This window comes from Syngnathus acus, chromosome 21, assembly GCF_901709675.1.
Source record: "Syngnathus acus chromosome 21, fSynAcu1.2, whole genome shotgun sequence".
NCBI lineage: Eukaryota > Metazoa > Chordata > Actinopteri > Syngnathiformes > Syngnathidae > Syngnathus > Syngnathus acus.
Genome location: NC_051105.1, coordinates 10,412,556 through 10,431,034, shown reverse-complemented (window position 1 = coordinate 10,431,034; position 18,479 = coordinate 10,412,556). Strand labels below are relative to the sequence as shown.

General features: G+C 42.7%; 4 protein-coding genes across 11 annotated transcripts; 3 read left to right on the top strand and 1 right to left on the bottom strand.

Moving 5' to 3' along the window:
- Positions 1 to 26: 26 nt before the first annotated feature.
- mettl8 (methyltransferase like 8) lies at positions 27 to 6,863 on the bottom strand. Of its 5 annotated transcripts, none has more exons than XM_037240484.1 (11): positions 6,626 to 6,753; positions 2,593 to 2,659; positions 2,340 to 2,496; positions 2,125 to 2,216; positions 1,764 to 2,041; positions 1,610 to 1,659; positions 1,479 to 1,539; positions 1,246 to 1,385; positions 1,026 to 1,132; positions 863 to 928; positions 27 to 773 (listed from the first exon to the last, which is right to left on the bottom strand). In XM_037240484.1, exons 3-11 carry the CDS (start codon positions 2,489 to 2,491, stop codon positions 619 to 621), a joined length of 1,101 nt encoding a protein of 366 aa, XP_037096379.1. In that variant the 5' UTR covers positions 2,492 to 2,496; positions 2,593 to 2,659; positions 6,626 to 6,753; the 3' UTR covers positions 27 to 618. The 5 variants fall into 5 exon arrangements, with proteins under 5 accessions (XP_037096379.1, XP_037096378.1, XP_037096380.1 ...); XM_037240483.1 differs by lacking the exon at positions 6,626 to 6,753 and adding an exon at positions 2,751 to 2,825; XM_037240485.1 differs by lacking the exon at positions 2,593 to 2,659 and having other exon boundaries at positions 6,626 to 6,863.
- Positions 2,613 to 6,232, top strand: dcaf17 (ddb1 and cul4 associated factor 17). 3 transcript variants are annotated; one of them, XM_037240454.1, is made up of 15 exons: positions 2,613 to 2,718; positions 3,225 to 3,394; positions 3,483 to 3,586; positions 3,686 to 3,776; positions 3,851 to 3,987; positions 4,069 to 4,147; positions 4,261 to 4,350; positions 4,442 to 4,549; positions 4,709 to 4,811; positions 4,895 to 5,037; positions 5,268 to 5,377; positions 5,458 to 5,545; positions 5,627 to 5,710; positions 5,792 to 5,950; positions 6,009 to 6,232. In XM_037240454.1, the coding sequence occupies exons 2-15, from the start codon at positions 3,260 to 3,262 to the stop codon at positions 6,126 to 6,128; spliced, it is 1,551 nt and encodes a 516-aa protein (XP_037096349.1). In that variant the 5' UTR covers positions 2,613 to 2,718; positions 3,225 to 3,259; the 3' UTR covers positions 6,129 to 6,232. The 3 variants fall into 3 exon arrangements, with proteins under 3 accessions (XP_037096349.1, XP_037096352.1, XP_037096350.1); XM_037240457.1 differs by having other exon boundaries at positions 2,654 to 2,718; positions 3,240 to 3,394; XM_037240455.1 differs by lacking the exon at positions 2,613 to 2,718 and adding an exon at positions 3,049 to 3,123.
- Positions 6,474 to 8,328, top strand: LOC119115706 (cytochrome b reductase 1). Its single transcript, XM_037240525.1, has 4 exons — positions 6,474 to 6,783; positions 7,311 to 7,519; positions 7,586 to 7,740; positions 7,815 to 8,328. The coding sequence occupies exons 1-4, from the start codon at positions 6,597 to 6,599 to the stop codon at positions 8,083 to 8,085; spliced, it is 822 nt and encodes a 273-aa protein (XP_037096420.1). The 5' UTR covers positions 6,474 to 6,596; the 3' UTR covers positions 8,086 to 8,328.
- Positions 8,329 to 8,402: 74 nt separating this feature from the next.
- LOC119115659 (dynein, cytoplasmic 1, intermediate chain 2a-like) lies at positions 8,403 to 18,212 on the top strand. 2 transcript variants are annotated; one of them, XM_037240440.1, is made up of 17 exons: positions 8,403 to 8,485; positions 9,247 to 9,364; positions 9,429 to 9,543; positions 9,937 to 10,024; positions 10,698 to 10,757; positions 10,981 to 11,096; positions 14,526 to 14,612; positions 14,687 to 14,849; positions 14,944 to 15,043; positions 15,532 to 15,657; positions 15,735 to 15,881; positions 15,951 to 16,064; positions 16,145 to 16,278; positions 16,931 to 17,075; positions 17,158 to 17,298; positions 17,401 to 17,526; positions 17,608 to 18,212. In XM_037240440.1, the coding sequence occupies exons 2-17, from the start codon at positions 9,257 to 9,259 to the stop codon at positions 17,719 to 17,721; spliced, it is 1,884 nt and encodes a 627-aa protein (XP_037096335.1). In that variant the 5' UTR covers positions 8,403 to 8,485; positions 9,247 to 9,256; the 3' UTR covers positions 17,722 to 18,212. The 2 variants fall into 2 exon arrangements, with proteins under 2 accessions (XP_037096335.1, XP_037096336.1); XM_037240441.1 differs by lacking the exon at positions 10,698 to 10,757.
- Positions 18,213 to 18,479: the final 267 nt, after the last annotated feature.

Sequence of the window (18,479 nt, the reverse complement as noted above, 5' to 3'; positions counted from 1 at the left end):
AAATAAACGAAACATTCACCACCTCGAAATATTAAAATACAGTTTTTCATGGCAAAATACACGATTTGTGCTATTTGGTATAAACACATACGAACAACAAAACACATATTTTTATCAGTGCTTCTCAATTTCTTTCTGTTACACCTCCCAAGAAGGAATTTTTTGTGTCCCTCCAACTCTACACCATAACTATCAATTATATCATTTGTCTATACAATTTTTACAAGTACCCCGATACCATAACTGTAAAGAAAACCAAAACACAACTTCATACAAAACCATAGTGGAAGACAACGATTACCAGCTCAGTGGCCTTGGGGTAGAGTGTCCGCCCTGAGACTGGAAGGTTGTGGGTTTAAACCAAGGCCGGCTCATACCAAAGACTATAAAAATGGGACCCATTTCTTCCCTGCTTGCCACTCAGTGTAAGGGGTTGAAATGGGGTGTTAGATCACCAAATGATTCCCGAGCATAAAATACCTGTTTTTAATCCATCTCAGGGGGCGGCCATTTTGACACTTGATGGCGACTGAAAATGACATCACAGTTGCTCAAGTCCAAAGTATAAAACTAAAGAAGCGCTCTAAATGACACTAAAAGAATGTGCATGACAGGGTGTTAACAGGGTGAACTTGGATGTAATTTCCTGTATTTGCTCTGCATCCACACCCGGTGCATTGAAACTTTTTTCCCTCTGTTAACTTGAATTCGTCGATCCTCCAGATTCTGAACTTCCTCCAATCCAGCGTTGGTAAATAAAGCATTAACTTCATCTGTGAACATTAAAGACAGTCAAACGGGGCTGTCGTTCATTAACGTGAACAAGGACCGATTAAGTAAGCATATCATTGTCGTTTCTTACCTTTTGTAAAAAAATAAACACAAGTACCATCTCCTCGCGTGTAGAAATTGTCTGACAAGCACCGACCTGATAGCAAAAATACGACACCTATTAATAGACTACGTCCACGCAAGCCATTATATAAAGAACACGGTCGTATGTGTCCAACAAATCCATGACTCACCCTTCTTAAACCTGAGTTGTGACAAATCATATCGTCCATAATCCCGAAAAAGGAAAATCCCTCCAAATTTCAGGTAGGAGGATAACCTGTTAACGACTCCTTGCATCCTGTTGATGAGATCTCATTTACTGACCAGAAGTGGGCTTTTAAGTCTGCTATATTTATGCTAACACCATACTCCAATAGCTTCTACTGCGTTTTTGCAGTAGACTTCACCCACCTGTCTGGGTGAATGGAGGAGAGCACAAAAACCGCAAGAATAACATCCAGACTCTGTGGAGGAAAGGGAAGAGAACCTTCATCCTTACAAATATCATGCACAAAAGCGTGGCACACAGAGTGGTCGTAGTCGGGATGACTCTATGAGAGGGGCACAAAAGAATTCGTTTTATTCAGTGTTCTCCTTCGCAAGGTTTTTTTTACTAGAGCATGAAAATGCATCAGACTTGTTACCTTCAACAGCTGAATAGCACATGGGGAGAAATCACAACAGTATAAAAATGCACTGTTTTCCCTGTGAACAAAATTCAAACTTAATGTTAATATACTCAGAAGATATCAAATATGAATTACAGGACACTTACTTGACATGATTAAGAATTGGGAATACGCTGTTGCCAACCCCACATCCAACCTGTAAAGATATACAGTTTAGCTGCATAACTACACTTTTGATCAAAATTAACCTTTTTATTATTTATATTTATCATCATTCACAAAATAGTATTCTGCAAAAACCTCCAATATCCTGAAAGAGGTGTGTTGTCCAGGGTAAGTAAGTCCCATGGCTTCTTCATTTTTTTGATGATCTGAAGTACAGTCAAAGTGTGTACGGCTGTGGCGTTGATGGTGTTCAGCCTCCATCTCTACTTCAAAGCCCCTCTCTTGGCTTTTGGAATCAGATGGAAGAAGTTCTGGGAATTCCAAAAGCAGCCACTTGCGATCTTTGAAGAATTTACCCTCGTGGAGCTCGTAAAACTTATCCCAGTAGTGGTGAGCTTCTGTATCGAATTTGCCTGTGACATTTAAGAATAAGGTCACTTTTTTTCTAATTTCAAGGCTGATAGCTTTGAAATTTGATATTAAACACAAATCTTGCCTTGTTCCCCTAATGGAATGTGCACCTTGGAGTTTTCAGCAGCTTTTAGTTGTGCATTATGTTTGTCCGCCTCTGTCCACTCCACATGATCCCTAAACAGTAAGAATTACACAACTACTGTAAACATATAAAGGAAACAAGACACATTGCACACATTAGATTTACAAAAAAGTATTTAAAGGGTGGACTTCATTCATATTTCTGTCATTACTGACCACATATTGTGCTTAAAGATGTCATCAGGGTTGTTCAAAATTCTTGACCCCAGTGGAGCTGAGGGTCTTCCTATTGTGCTCTTCAAACGTGTAGACACTCTGCTGATGACTCTCTCCAGTGTGGCTAAATCGAGGCTCCGAAAGTGGTGCATTTATTCTGAAGAAAAAAGAAACAAGAATATTTTAGTTAACAGATATTTGAGCAAGTTTGTACGATGATTTCGTTCTTTATTTATGCTGTTACACTTCCTACCAGGTGGTGTCAGCAGTGAGTCTTAACGTTGTTGAGTCGACGTATATCGTGGAAAGAAGCAGACCAGCTACCAAAACAAGACCAAGGAGGCACAAGTAAACTAAACATTCATCCAAGGATACTACGGTAAAACATTGTGTCATTAAATGTACCTTTACCGTTTTGTTCTTGCCGATAAACTGGATCGAAAGCCTTTCAACCCGATCAACCCCATTCAGTCTGCTATGATGCCTCTTAACTTAAGCTAAGGTCGCTAATTGAATGTAGTCGTGTTTACGATACAAAAAGTGTTCTCAGACCCAAGATCTTCTGAACACAGTCGGTTCAAAGTTATTAAAGTGAGAAAAAAAATACCATAATCACCCGATTTGGCTGTCATGTGGAGTAGCAGGCACCTGCTTTTGCGCATGCGTACATGATCTCGTTTGTGTGTCGCTGGATTGTGACGTAATACATCAGTGCCAATGAGAAGTGGTTTACATTTTTTGTTTACCTTTTAAAATGCCACATTCGTTATTTATAACACATCAGGTATTTTTAATCATAAGTCATGTTATTTGTTATTATTGACTTATTCTTAACTCATTCAGTCATTCTGCATGTATAAGATGCTGAAAACACTTTTCTTGCAGATACTCTCTTGAAAGGTTGGAAGAAATGCTACTAGATGATGGCGCTTTACTGGAGAAAAAAACAAAAAGTAAATGCTGCTGAGGTGCTGAGCTGGAGAGAACGAGGTATCGGAGATGGTGGGACACTAACAAGGCTCAATACAAAGGTCCTGAGAGCCATCCTTTTGGGGGTAATGCAAAACAAAATACAATAGCACTTCATTGCTGCTGTATTTTCCTTTCATGTTAATTTTTTTTTTATCTGTTGCCATAATACAGGATAATAGGAATTTCTGTGTAGCGTGGGGCAATACCTCCAAATCCGCAATATTGTATGAAAATGGTAAAATTTACCTGGAAAACTACCTCGAGTGTTTTAGCTGGTGAGTACAAATCTTTTCAATATTTAGTTTGCATTTAATCATTTTATTAGCATTGCTGAGATTATTTATTGTCAACTGACAACAGCACTTTTCTAACAGTGTTCATTCCAAGCCTCACGCTCTCTACGAGTTGCCAAAGCGTTCTAAAAAGGAAAAGTTTCAAGATACCTTGCTGTGCCAAAGCCCACTTGTAAGTCGATGCCCAAAACTAAACTTTATTGTCACTTCATCTCCACATTTATGTTGAATCTGTTTTGTTGGCAGGAAACCACATTAGCGTCTCCTTCCGATCAGAAGCCCAGCCTCTTGTGCTTGACAGCCAATAATTGGTTGTATCGCTTAGCAGACTCAACAGGACAGGAGCTAGAGAGAGTTTTCCTCTCTTCAAAACACAAATTCGGGTTAATTAGCTTTTTGTTTTAGGCTATTTAAAAAAAAAAAAAGTATACGGGCTTCATGTTGCTGTTCTTGTTTTTCTTTAGGTACATAAACTGGGATGTTTCTCAAGAGATATTTTATGTTAAATCAATTCTAAACAAAAGCACATCCCTACAGCAGCAGGTAAAAACTATTTTGTCATTTGGTTAGAATTCCATAAATAGATTGTATGTTTTCAAAATAAAAGTCCAGTCCTACGGGTGATTCACTGCAATAATTCCTTCATTTCTTATCAGGCTGGTACCGCCCAGAATGCTGTGATGCATTTGGCCATATTCCAAATTTTCCCCTTACAAATTGTGGCCATGATGGAAATCAACAAGCAGGTTTGCACGCTAGCACAGCATACTTGGTCTTGTAACATGCTGTGAATATTGCAAGGGTGCAGTATTTAGTGCCCTGTTTCATTTTCTGCAGGTATTCGGGAACGGCATAACTGATGTCGATTTATCTCAGGGTGTCCTGGCTGTGTCCTACAGCAAAAAAGCATTGAAGCTGTTTAGCTTTGAGCACATTCTGAAAAAGGTGTGTATGTTCTATTAATTCTTCAAATAATATGCCTGGTGATGATTGACCAGAATTTAAAAAAAAAATTGGAATAGCCATAATATACTGTATATTTTGGAGGAAACTATTTTGAGATTGTTAACAGCAACTAGTAAGTGGTTTTCTTTTTGTGTGTAGTACCTGGTGGAAAAAATAACGCTCGGAAAGCCAAGTTCACTCCTCAATGGCAAAACAGTGGGAGACGTTCCATTCGGCATTCCGACAAATATCCACATTACAGGTACGTTTAATCCTCTGAAATAAAGATTTGGCGAAGACTCTTGGCCAAGAAGTAGAACTTTTTTTTTTTTTTTAATGACACAGATTGCCCTCCGGTGCTCTTTGAGGTGTCTTGCTCCAGCAATGGTGTTCAATTTGGAGGCTTTCCTTGGCATTACATTCACACACCACCAAAAAAATATCACCAAGGGACTCACCACTTCCGCTCACTCAAAGACAGCACTCTGGTATCAAAAACTCAACTTTTAACACCACATATGAATAAATATTGTTTCTAGGAACTCAAATGTACTCAAGCAATGCTCAGCACCTGAAGGGAAGTGTCAGACAGATTAAGTAGGGGGAAGTGCCAGTTGTTTACATACCTTCTTGATAGCCTCCTCCCTGAGCTGCATTGTACGCATCATAATATTCCCAAGCTAACAGACTCCCCCCCTCCCTTTTTAAAATCAATTAGGCCATTAACGGAATACAGAATATGGACTGTTGCGCTCTAGAGAGCGATGTGATTTTCTTCCATCCTGATGAATCAGGAAGAATCATTCACATGGGGCCCAGCACCATAAAGTGAGTAGGACATAGAAATACTTCAATATACAGTATGCATACATAAATGAATACGTTTTCATTTTTTCCCCTCCTGCCAGCGTTCTGAAAATCCTCGGTGAGCGCAACAGCGAATTGCCGTCAAAGGTAATAGAAGATTTCTCAATAGTGACGCAGCGGAACGAGATTGTAAGTGCTTTGCTTTGGTTGAAATGAATGTTTTAAGAGTTATTTATGCTCCTATATAATTTAAAAAAAAAAATCCTGCAGCCTTCCTCGCAAGTCACAGTCACCTCTTCAGGCCGCACAGTGAAGAGACGATTCCAGCAGCTTGATGATGACTGTTTTTACGAGGTACGAAAAGACTTTGAGCTCCAGACTCTCTTCAGAGCGAGACTTGCCATTATTATTTGATTGCACAAATGTTTCTTTCAGACTTTCCGGACGGTAATATATGAGGACGAGCTGGACCTTTTGGCAGTGGTGGTCACCAGCAGCAGCCAAGAGAGGGAGGGACACGTTCGGATCCAACTGCACGACAACCACAGCGGACAGTTACTGAAAACTGTCGAGCTGCTGGAACCTTGGGATGAGGTGAGTATCCATCCGCACGTGAGCATGCAACGACGTGAACTTTCATTTTTGCTTTCAGACTTTCCGACATGATCTGATCTTCGACAAGGACACGATTGCTCATATTGTACATCGGAACAGCGACGTTGGCTGTTACCTTTACAAGCTCAAGACTGACACCAGATCTTTTCCAAAGTAGAATTTGGCCTGTTTTACATTGTTCCAATCTGTTACTTTGTACAGTACACTGGATTCATTTGTATGTTTTTATTGAAATAAAACATTGTCATACTGTTACTAAAATATTTGAAGATGTTATTTTGATCAGTCGTTCAAACTTATTTTACCGTCATTATTTTTTATGCTGGTTTTTAGTAGATAGATGGGTCTATTGATTGAGCCAACGTGTACTTTGTTTTAAAAAAGGAATAATTTCGTAATATTTATGCTTCAGGTTTTTTTTGGGGGGGGTTATAAAATTTGTGTCATAAGTGGCAAAGTAAATAATGGTGAGTTTTGTAAGCTGCAATGAGAAAACGCCCCTCCTCCGAGGATCTTTGTCAGCCACCCGCGACGTGACTCACACTCAAGTCTGTCCACAACAGCCTGCAACTCTTCATCATCCTCTTCGTCATCCCGATCTCCGGAGAGACCAAACGAGACCAACATGGAGAATTACAAACAATTTTTGGTCACCTTGTCGTCTGCCGGTTTGGTCGCTGTTCTCGCCATCATCTTCGTGTTACGTTGGGTTCTTCACTTTCAAAATGGTTTGGCCTGGGACGGAAGACAAGCAGAGTTTAACTGGCATCCGGTGTTAAACATCTGCGGGTTTATCATCCTGCAGGGTCTGGGTGAGTTGTGCTTTCCATTCTTAGTTCTCCGGCCAAAGAAATTCGGACGATTTGGTATTATTACACAATTGCAGAAGTGCGTGGAAGGAAGGAGGCGTGGCCGTTTCTAGCACGCCGTTCAAGAACACATGTGCAGCGGTGCAATGTTTCCAAACTCGTTTGTGGAGGAACCGCGCAATATACTAGAATTACTTTGACACGCACTTGAGTCTTTCAGAAGGATGTGAAACAATAGACATTGTGAGATTTGGTTTCTACTCAACCCAAACAAGATTTTCCAGTTTTTGTCTAACTTTGCTTTGCTTTAACACACAGAAATAAAAGATCTTGTGAAAATAAGTTCTTCCTTTCGTCAATATTTGTACGTCATGTACACATGAACTTTAGTAAATGAACATTTTGAGTATTTCACCCATTTTTATATCATATGAGCCTCTATAAGTAAGCAGAATAATTTGCAAGTCAAATGGACAATTCTTTTTTTCTCTCACAACATGAAACACCTCAAATGACTTTCTCTCTTCCAGCCATCATCGTGTACAGACTACCATGGAGCTGGAAGTGCAGCAAACTCACCATGAAGTTTATCCACGCAAGCTTGAACCTGGTGGCCTTCGTTTTTGCTGTAGTTGCAACAGTGGCGGTTTTCGACTTTCACAACACCTCTAAAATCCCCAACATGTACAGTCTGCACAGCTGGGTGGGCCTGGGAGCTATCATACTCTACGGTCTACAGGTGAATGCATTCTTTTTTTCCTGTTCTTTCTTTATACAATTAAAATGCGAATATATCTTTATGCAGCTCGTCTTAGGGGTTGGCCTGTATTTGATTCCATTTACGCCCATATCCTGGAGAGCAGCCTTTATGCCCGTTCATGTCTACTGTGGCCTGTTCCTCTTCACCTCCGTCATCGCTGTGGCACTCATGGGCATCACTGAGAAACTCATATTTGGCCTGTAAGTACAGAAAACAGCTTCACTAAGCTTCACGAAACAGTAAATGTAACTTTGTTTTACTTATCTCTTCCTAGGAGTAACCCCAAGTACAAAGATTCGCCCCCAGAAGCGGTTTTTGTGAACATTTTGGGGCTCTTTCTGGTGATTTTCGGAGCACTAATCCTTTGGATTGCCACTCGAAGTTCTTGGAAGCGGCCCAGTGAGCATAGTCTGCATTCCAACGAGGGCGGTGAGGATAGCATAAAAGTGGGTCCAACCCTGTCTCAACTCTCAGAAGAAGCAGAGGGTGAAGGCTTTGGGGAGATCCGAAGGAGAAATAATAAACTTGATGATCAGGTCAACTGAATTTCAATATAAACTGCAACTGTCTCCAGTTTACGATGAATGTACATTCTTTTTCCAATAGTCAATGATGCTATATTTTCGTTCATATGTGATAGATGTCATATTTTTCTTATATATTGTAGATGTTAAATTTGTTGCACTATGACCATGTTAAAAGGGCTCTCATAAATATGACAAAACTAGCCACAATGCTCAGATTCTCTTGTATTGTTCCATCTTTCAATTATTAAAATATCATTTGACGAATTCTACAATAAATAGTTGCAGATTCTAGTGTGACTCTCTTTACTGTGTATTATAATAGTCGTCTGTTTTGTCCCTTCGCGTTTGCCGTACGTGGCATGAAATTGGATTGTTTTGCTTTTTGGTAAAGATCCACCAGCCCCGAACGGAGTAAAAGGTTCGTATGGTACCAAATGTTTCTACTCGAGTTGTAGTAGCAAGTACTTGTTAAATTTAGCTTAATTTTATAGTTTGAGTTGGCTCTGAGGCTTCATTTAGCCGCCGATCATTTGATCGGTGAGCGCATGACAGCCCTGCGGACCTAGATAGCTGTCAATGCTAATTGCTAATTCGATAATCGCTGGATTCTGCAAGATCTCGTTTTAATTAAACGACAAACTTCTAGTCTGACATGTGTATGTATGTTGTGCTACAGTACGCGTTGTATACACAAAGTTATGACAGCAAATTATCCGGTCTTAGCAGGGAATGCTAACAGTAGCTGTAGTGGAGAGAGTTCAAGTTGAAGCTGAATCGAAGCGAAGCTGGGATCCCAATATTTGATCGAACTTATGATTTTAACAAGTAGAAATACGCGTATCTGCACAATCAAATGAAAACCAGTTTCCTTTTTGACAAAGAGTCTCGTAGGGGTCAAATTGTAGTTACCGATTGCACAGGGTGGGGCTTTAATCATAGCTGTCCTCCGGAATTGTCTGGTCTTGAGTTTTCTGTTAAATAGAAATAGTTTCAAAGCATGTATTTTTTCAAGAATCTGCACAATACAATGAGATCCAATAGGAACAGAATAAGAGAAGCTGCGTTGATTAAAATCTCTGTTCTACAAGTGTACCACATTGAAAAAATATGATCTGAAATCTATGTGCTGATACTATCCACTCAGCATTTATTTATTTTTTTCTCTCTTATGCTATGAAGCTGCAGCATCATGTCTGACAAAAGCGAACTAAAAGCGGAGCTTGAAAGAAAGAAGCAACGCTTGGCCCAAATCAGAGAGGAAAAGAAAAGAAAGGAAGAGGAACGCAAGAAAAAGGAGGTTAGTAAATTTGACACAATATTCTCTTGAATTGGTGACATCTTTTTTTCCCACTGTAAAATAGGCAGATCAACTGAAAGATACTGCCGTTCACCCTGAAGAGTCTGACTTGGAGAAGAAGCGCAATGAAGCCGATGCCCTGCTACAAAGTTTTGGCATCGCCTCAGATGTTTCTGTCGGTATGTGGCTTATCTAGTTAATACTTCCAATTTCATTCTTGTAATGCAAAATCAGTCTCACTTTCAGTCAGTTCAACTAATGTTTTTCCCCCAGTATATGCTAACAGATCCTTGTCGCTTTGCGAACAGCAGGGGGCAGTAGAGCTCTATTAAACAAAACGTCCCACTAAGTTATAGTATAGTTTATAAAACACAAATTATAATCTTGTTTTATTATTCATTCTGATATCACGGCATTTATTTAAAAAATATTTGACTTAAATTAGCACGTCCAAGTTCCTGGCCGTATTTGGAAACCAAGTTTGTATTAGTAGTACAACTGCATCAACACAATACTATTGTGGCCACCATCATGTTACAGAAATATCTTTTTGTGTTTATTTCTTTCTGTAGCCGCTCCTCCAACGTCTCCAACTGCCAAATCGGCAGACACCTTAAGCGAGACGGGGAGCCAGGACTCGGATGGAGCTCCGGGACCAAGGTACAGTACAAGAAATTTATTCCAGCCGTTTGCTCATTTATTAGATTTACATGCGGTTGATTTAGGAATTAACAATAAAACAGGCTGTTGTGATGCCTGGGGGACTTCTTAACCTCTAATTAGAGCTCCTTCCCTAGGCTGAAATTCAAGCTCGTCCCATCAGACCCAAGGAGCCCCCCTCCCCTCCGACCCCCTTTAACGCGTTGACTCATTTCCCTCACCCGGCACGGCCATTTCCTACACACATGGAGGTCATGTTTTCTCCCTGAGGCTCAGCTTGGATGCACGTTAACACTTTGTGTCACATCGGAAGTGCTCCTTTTTTTTTTTTTTTTTTTTTTTTTTTTTTTTTTTTTTTTATTCAGATATTCAGATGTGGGAGCGTTCACACCTCAAAGTCAATCAATGAGGAAGTGTAATTGAATTTTCAAGCAAGATGAAAAAGATCAAATTACAACCCCTCCGTTACTAAGAAAGAACTAAAGTTGTATCCAGAACCAGAAGTTCAGAAACGACAAATATTTACAGACTTTTTCCCTATATGAATGTACTTTGGTGTCTCCCCAATCCTTCCTTTGTAAATATGCATGTTTTGCTAACTTTGTTTCCTCTCCTGGTTTGCGCTGGGTCGTGCGTCTCACTAATGCCGCCTTGTTGCTGTGACACTAACCAGGACTCTACACTGGGACTCTGACCCGTCTACTCTTCAACTTCATTCTGATTCTGAGCTGGGGTACTGGACACTCTCTTCTCTCCTTTCCTGGTCATTTTCCCTTCTCTCAATCTACGGCATGATTACTTGTCACGACTCACGTTTTGCATGCGCAAGATATGTTAACATTGGTTTTGTAAACCTAATCTGAGCCACTTGCCATTCCATCCGAGATTTTTCTGGTAAGGAGTTGAAATTGTCGACTGTTGCTTGTGTAGTGGTTTGAGTGGTTTTCTGCTTCTAGGCGGGGGGCTTCCAAACTTGGAATGGCCAAAGTCACTCAGGTGGACTTCCCTCCACGGGAGACTGTGTCTTATACAAAAGAGACCCAGACACCTGTCATGACACAGCAAAAAGAAGGTAAGGCGATTTTTAAACAACCTGTAGATTTCTTTTGAAGCGATCAGAAATAAATTGAGAACATTAAAAAACGATTGATGCACAAATGCTCCGATACTATGACACCGATACCGCTTTGCGCTAGCTATGTTATGCTAATAACATACCTTTCCCAGCAGGTAAAGTTGGAGCCGTGTTAGCAAAATTAGACATAGTATATTACTACATCAGAAAGAAAAAATAAAAATAATGATTTCAGAATATTTTTAGACCAACCCGTAAGACCCGAGTCAACGAATGTTCCGGAAGTGATTGTGAGCTAGCCCTAAGATGAAAGTACAGGAAAAAAAAATCCCCCACTCTCTCGTCCATTTCGAGATGTCCCAACTATCTCCAAGCTCTTACAAATTCACCGTCTGGCGCAAGTCTGTCATTATGCTTGTCTACTTGATTCACTTGCATCATTGAACGCATCCATTTCGCCGTCCTTGAAAGCCTGCTTAGGATTTTAAACATCATGGAAGGGCTGTTGGGTCAAGAGTTATGTAGAAAACTCTGCGCTGACCCAGCAAGAGAAAAAGATCCAAATTAATAAAATAAAAAATCCCTCAGCAGAAGAATAATTCACATCACTCTTTATGGCTATTGTAAAACATTGTTAAACAAAGATGGATTCGAGCAGCTTTGAATCCCGCTTCGCCTCGCAGCCGCCGTGTAATCATTTCATCAAGTCCCTCGCTTCCCTGTCTTGTTTCTCCACCGCACGTAACAAAACACATTTGGTGACACCGTGTGTGCGTTTTTTAAAAAAATTTTTTATCATGGGGCGTGGCTAAAACAAAGCCTGCACGTGTTGCCCCGCCCCTCAACAATTATCGATTAGCTAGCTAGCTAGTGCTGTGCTTAATTTACAAACTTTCCAGGGATTATAATCTTTTCAATGAAGGCTGCTTCATCTCTATCTGATTTTAAAAAATTCCCTAATTTTAACACCTCCAGTTTCCTAAACGCATATTTGATTGCCTGTCGATGGCCGGAGTGGTTCACAATAAGCAGAATTGGGGATCCGTTCCTTAACGAGAGGCTGTAATTACCGATGACGATGTCACGCTGGAGTGTGAGGTGCTAATGGGGTGGCGGCGCAGGGTGGGCGCTCCGGCGCAGAGCTACAAAAGACTTGTCGCGCTTAGAAGTACGCGCAGCGGTTTAGTCAATCCGGCGTTTAATGGAATGGGATTGTTTTAATCACTCTAGATTCCGAGCAAGGTCACAACTTCAACTCACAAAAGCCCTTTGTGGCTTTCTCAGCTCAAGTGCCACTTTAGAATTTAGTTGCCTTTTATGCACTTAGTGGTTAAATACCTATTGTGTGAAGAGATGTGGGTAGGTTCTCGCTTTGGAGGGTCGTTATGATTTACCTATTGGTGGTTGTGCACATAATTGCTACTTTTTTATCAATGAACATGCTCCATGTTGAGCAGAAGTTTTGGGACAGGGCTTTTTAGATACATAAAAGTCTCTACCTGACCCTAAACTGTTTTTTTTCCTGATTAGTTCTGATTAGTTTCAAGCCACAATAAATATTTTTATTTTTTAATGCCCGTATTATCCGACCAATTGGCTTTTTTCTGTTGTGTAATTTGCACTGGCTTTTTTTTCCTGATCTGTAAATGTTGCAATGTCTTTTGAAAGGATTAATCAGCGTCTTTTGTCTAAAGTGAGAAAAGGGCTGTTTAAAGCTTCTTATTTGTGGAGACAAGAAATGATCTTCCCCACTGCGTCTTTGGCTGATTAGCCTGGATGGCAAAAGGTTGCAACGTAACAAGCCCGCTGTCTTTGCAAAGCGGCTCGCGCGCGCCGTCGCTTTCAGACTTTTGTGCCGAGGAAGAGGAAAACACCTGCGGCTCCCCGGGGCAAAGGTCGTTTCGTTGTATTCGTGAACATCACTGGCCGTGTTTGCCTTCACACAAGACCATCTTTGCACTCGCTCCCCCAAAAGCTTTTTTTTTTTATTTCTTAAATGGCGCAAAAGGCGTAATAGGCTCCTTTTTTTAAAGGAGGTGTTGCTATATAGGACGTCGAAGACCCGGGTGAATTTCGTTAAATGTAACCCCCCTCCCGCTTTCCCTCACTAGGCACTCCCACCCTCCCCAGCGGGGTCACCGGGATCTCTAGCTTTTCTCCAAATGGCCATTTTGGCTGGCAGGTGCATTATACCCTTTATTTTCAGATTGTCTATCCGCTCCTAATGCCTGGCAGGTTGATTGCCGCGGCCGGCTCGCCTCGTCAGGGCTGACGAGTGCGGCCGGGTGATTACTGTTTTCCCCCCCAAGCCTGATTGAGGCCCTTGAAAGAAAACATTTGAACCTTCTCCCGTTGCTCGCAAAAGCATATGGCCCGTCCGTACCTTGAAACGACACGGGGTCTTCAAAGCGATAAACTCATCAGCGTGCTCAATAACGTTCTTCCCGAAAGTGTTTCTTCTCTCCGTAAAGGGGATAAATCACTTCATAGGCAAAGTGACGGATGACATTATCATTTAGATGATCTCGACGGGAAGGAAATCTTGCCGTGCCGTGCCGTTGTCTTACATTAGCCGTAAGCCCAAGATAAATCCTTACAAGAACCGGCTATTATTTTTTCAAAACTCGGGCGGTATAGCGTCTTTAGGAGATGTGCTTTGAAAGAAGCTAGTGAGCAGTTTCCCAGCTGCTCCGGCCTGTAGTTTGTTGTACATTATCTGAGCTTGAATAGAAGTTTCAGGACCTCCTGCTAGGTCGGTAATTACACAGGGCGGGAGGGGGGCTTGTCTCGAAGCAGCAGAGCGGAAAACCTCTGTGCCCATCATCACCGTGCCACCTCTGAAGAACCTCAGACAATCCAGACGTGGCCATCTGCCTTTGCACCGTGCCGTCATCTGCTCCGACCAATGGGATGGAGCTCGGGCACCTGCTAGAAGGGGCCAACTAGTTTCCGGGACACAGAAGCGAGCGGCTACACTGACAACTCGGATCGCCTTTGAATGAGTCTCATTAACAGCTAGCGGGGGAAAAAAAAAAAAAAAAAAAACGGGCCGCCTGCGACAACAAGACACCCGCTGCGCCGTGTCCGTCGAACACAAATGACAACCTCGCCGCTTTTGAGACGCAGCATCCCTTTGAAAAGCGACGTCGAGCTTGACAGGCCTAACAAATGCAAGGCAGAGATACCAAAAGTCTTTTGCGTTGGCCATAATCACCGGGAGAAGCTTTTTATTGAAAGAAGAGAATAGGGCATGTGAAAGACAGGTGAAAATTGGTGTCAGACTTTGTTCTCCCTTTCGAGTGTTTGTGTATAATCAGGGCCTACATTATTATAAAACATGCTGCATTCATGAAAGGAATGTGATTATACTATTTTATGAATCAGGCTGCAGAAATCTGCTTTTAAAATGGACTTACTGTTTGGCAGATGAGGAGGAGGAGGAAGAAGTCGCTCCGCCGCAGACTGTCGTCGAGACACCGATCGAGAAGCCCGACCTCAACGAGGAAGAAGAAGGTAATCAAGCAACGGTGACGTCACACAATAATCAATCAAAACATTTTCACCAAAATCCCCTTCCCCTCCCCCAGTGACCCTCCATGAACTGACCGAGGAGGAGAAACTGCAGATTTTGCACTCGGAGGAGTTTGTGAATTTCTTCGACCATAGCACTCGCATCATCGAGCGAGCTCTGTCGGAGCACGTGGACCTCTTCTTCGACTACAGCGGCCGCGACCTGGAAGAGAAGGAGGGGTAATCATCGCATCCTAACAATTGACTCACGTTGAGCTTCCCAGTCGAAATTTCATGGACATGCTGTATTGTCATCTTTTTTTTTTTTCCACAGTGAAATTCAGGGCGGAACAAAACTTTCGCTCAACAGACAATTCACAGATGAACGCTGGTCCAAGCATCGCGTTGTCACGTGTCTGGATTGGTCGCCTCAGGTCTCTCCTTATTTATGTTTTTGTCCACATAGTATCCAACATCACTTTGTCTACCCAAACAGAAGTTCGTGTACAAAGCCGCGGCTAATTGGCTGTTAACTTTTCTCAGCCGTCATGTTTTATGATTACATAGCTGGAGTTTGACAGCGTTTACTTTGCAAGTCCCTCAGGAATGAAAGTTTAAGGTCCCACCCAAATTGTCACTTAGTCAAAGAGCGTAATGATTTGTTTCCTTTGGCGTCCAGAGTTATTTCATGCGTGATTCCGCAATGACTTGTGACACTGATTGAATGCCAGCTGTTTTTTTTTTTTTTCACGCTATTTACCTGCCCAGTGGGAAAATCCATGCCCTTCCGATTTGTAATTGTGCAGACAAGCTCTGCATTCCGCGTTGATTATTCAAGGCGACAAAAGATTAATGGGATACCTCACCCCCCACCAGTCTTCAGCCACTGTCATTCTGACTGATTTTTATTTTTTTTTTCTAGTACCCCGAACTTCTAGTTGCCTCCTACAACAACAACATGGACGCTCCTCATGAGCCAGACGGCGTGGCTTTAGTGTGGAACATGAAGTACAAGAAGACTACACCGGAGTACGTCTTCCACTGTCAGGTACTGAACGCACTTGGACCGTCTGAACAGTTATGGATTTGTGTAATCTCTAATCTTTTTGCTCCTCTTTCTGACAGTCTGCCGTTATGTCCGCCTCCTTCGCCAAGTTCCACCCCAACGTGGTCGTCGGGGGCACATACTCGGGCCAAATTGTTCTGTGGGACAACAGGAGCAACAAAAGGACTCCGGTGCAGAGGACGCCCCTATCTGCTGCCGCGCATACGGTAGCTAGCTTTTTAAGCTGTTCTTACCTTCCTTCTATAAGTGATTTTCTAACGTCGCTGTTTGTCCAGCACCCGGTCTACTGCGTCAATGTGGTCGGCACCCAGAACGCCAACAACTTGATTAGCATCTCCACCGATGGCAAGATGTGCTCCTGGAGCCTGGACATGCTCTCTCAGCCACAGGTTTCAACTGCAATGAGTGGAATTTATACATTTGTGTTTGGCTGAGTGTGTTTTGACAAAGCCCCACCTTCCCCACACAGGACAGCATGGAGCTGGTGTTCAAGCAATCCAAAGCCGTAGCCGTCACCTCCATGTCCTTCCCGTTGGGAGACGTCAACAATTTCGTGGTGGGCAGCGAGGACGGCTCCGTCTACATGTCGTGTCGTCACGGGAGGTGAGTCCACCGGCCTCCAAAAAAGAAACACTCAGACATCCCAGCAATGCAAAACTCCCTCGAGCTGTTTTTTTACTGGCCATGTTTTTCTTCTCCGCCTGTCAGTTGACCACATAAAGCTCGTTCAACATTAACAAGGAGGTGAATCAGTTTTTCCCTTTTAAACGCAGAGTCATTTTAACAGCCTGGCGTCCCAGGGAGGATTTAACCTGCAGCTCATCCAGAGCCGTTGTCGTTAAACAGCTGCGCTCATGCCGGATGATCCCCCCCCACCCCTGCAAATGCGGCTCAAATCTCAACCCCCCGCTGAGATGCGAATTAGCCCGGGACCAAATAATTGAAATGTCCTGCAGTAGCCCGGCAGACGATCGCTACTCGGCTCACGGATTCACCTCTGTAATAGGCCCGATCATTTTCCACCTCATTTGCAAAAGTATGATACCGTCATTGCAGTTTAATAATGCATAAGCATCACTCACGCTGAGTATTTACCACTCGGTGTTAATTATCTGAGCTTCATTTGGATAACAGTGCGTGGTGGAGGGGAGTCATTCGAAGGTGTTGAATACAGTCGTACCTCTGGAATGATCCTTGGGCTTGTATCTCAATCCAAAATAAACTCAAGGTTACCGTCTTTCTGCGTGCTCCACAGCAAAGCAGGCATCAGCGAGATGTTTGAGGGCCACCACGGACCAATCACGGGAATCGACTGCCACACGGCCGCTGGGCCGCTGGACTTCTCCCATCTCTTTGTGACCTCCTCTTTCGACTGGACCGTCAAATTGTGGAGCACTAAGGTAAGACGTGGCCGTTGATGCGATGCAATATGGCAACAGGTAAATGTCGTACGAATCTAACGACACGTTATCGGGTTTGCAGAACAACAAGCCGCTCTACTCGTTCGAGGACAACTCTGACTACGTCTATGACGTCATGTGGTCTCCGACTCACCCGGCTCTGTTCGCTTGCGTCGATGGCGTGGGCCACTTGGACCTGTGGAACCTCAACAACGACACGGAGGTGCAACAGTATCACACATTGCAGTGAATGCAACACACTTGACGATAAGCAGAAGTTTGGCAAACTGTGAACTTTTTTTTTTCTTTCTTACACACTTGTCAGGTCCCAACAGCTAGCGTGACTGTGGATGGGAACCCGGCTCTCAACAAGATCCGATGGGCTCCATCTGGAAGAGAAATCGCTGTGGGAGACTCAGACGGACAAGTCCTAGTGTATGACATTGGAGAGGTGAGTAAGCTTGATTTTTACTCGAGTCAAATGTGAGGATGGCGACCTAAAGTTGACAAAACTCGCTTCACCCCTCCCCAGCAAATCGCTGTTCCGCGGAATGACGAATGGAGTCGCTTTGTCCGCACGCTGGCAGAGATCAACGAGAACCGAGACGATGCCGAGGAGCTGGCGGCACAGCGTCTGGCTGCGTGATGTCACAGCGCAGTGTTCAGGGACCATCGTGAATACGAACCTTGCTCTGATGACGGCTTGAGCGTTCCTTATTGAAGGATGAGTCAGCTGATCATTTCCCACTCTGCTTTTTGGGACAGGTCAAAACATCAGAGCTATACTCGCCAAACACCAAACCTTTTTTTTTTCTCAACCAGATGCCTTAAATATGAAAATGAAATCCTGTCTTTATCTCTGGCATGTCGACATCTGCCTCACAGGCTGTACAAGCCAAATGTTTTCTTTCTCTGCACCATGTTTCTTTAATTTCATGTTACCGAAGCAATCGCATCTTTAGAATGTAAGCATCATTGTCTTCATCTCATATCTGCATGATTGACATGTTCAAAATCTATATTTTCCAACATCCTTGCAGCTCTTTAGACTGGAATGTCCACCATGCATAAGATGACCACCTATGCTGTAAACACTCAGTGATTCAAAGATCTATAAAAAAAATTGTTGCTATCTCAGCAGTGTTTGTATGTCTTTAACAACCAATACGAAGAATATAGTGCTTCAGGGCTCCTGTAGTGACAATACAATTGTCTTATTTTATTAATCTAATCTCCAAATGACCTGGCTCTGGTCTCTTTAGCAATGAAGCTCCTCAACTTACATCAGCAGTTCCTTGATGAGAAGATGCCACCAGGTGGCGCCAACTCAACTGCAGCAAAACGTGAATAGCCGAGTTCTTTGGCTAATGACGTTTCTTTTTCCTTAAATGATAATTGCACTGT

Bases quoted from the DNA above. Each gene is read 5' to 3' on its own strand.
- mettl8 (XM_037240485.1), bottom strand. From the start codon at position 2,491: ATGCACCACTTTCGGAGCCTCGATTTAGCCACACTGGAGAGAGTCATC. The intron at 1,660-1,763 runs GTTTTTGCAGAA...ATATCTTTACAG, and splicing joins CCTCTTTCAGGATATTGGAG to GTTGGATGTGGGGTTGGCAA. The intron at 1,133-1,245 runs GTGGGTGAAGTC...TCTCATCAACAG, and splicing joins TCCTCCATTCACCCAGACAG to GATGCAAGGAGTCGTTAACA.
- LOC119115706 (XM_037240525.1), top strand. From the start codon at position 6,597: ATGGAGAATTACAAACAATTTTTGGTCACCTTGTCGTCTGCCGGTTTG. The intron at 7,520-7,585 runs GTGAATGCATTC...ATCTTTATGCAG, and splicing joins TCATACTCTACGGTCTACAG to CTCGTCTTAGGGGTTGGCCT. The intron at 7,741-7,814 runs GTAAGTACAGAA...ATCTCTTCCTAG, and splicing joins GAGAAACTCATATTTGGCCT to GAGTAACCCCAAGTACAAAG.
- dcaf17 (XM_037240454.1), top strand. From the start codon at position 3,260: ATGATGGCGCTTTACTGGAGAAAAAAACAAAAAGTAAATGCTGCTGAG. The intron at 4,812-4,894 runs GTACGTTTAATC...TTAATGACACAG, and splicing joins GACAAATATCCACATTACAG to ATTGCCCTCCGGTGCTCTTT. The intron at 5,038-5,267 runs GTATCAAAAACT...AAAATCAATTAG, and splicing joins CACTCAAAGACAGCACTCTG to GCCATTAACGGAATACAGAA.
- LOC119115659 (XM_037240440.1), top strand. From the start codon at position 9,257: ATGTCTGACAAAAGCGAACTAAAAGCGGAGCTTGAAAGAAAGAAGCAA. The intron at 15,882-15,950 runs GTAGCTAGCTTT...CTGTTTGTCCAG, and splicing joins TATCTGCTGCCGCGCATACG to CACCCGGTCTACTGCGTCAA. The intron at 17,076-17,157 runs GTAAGACGTGGC...TCGGGTTTGCAG, and splicing joins TCAAATTGTGGAGCACTAAG to AACAACAAGCCGCTCTACTC.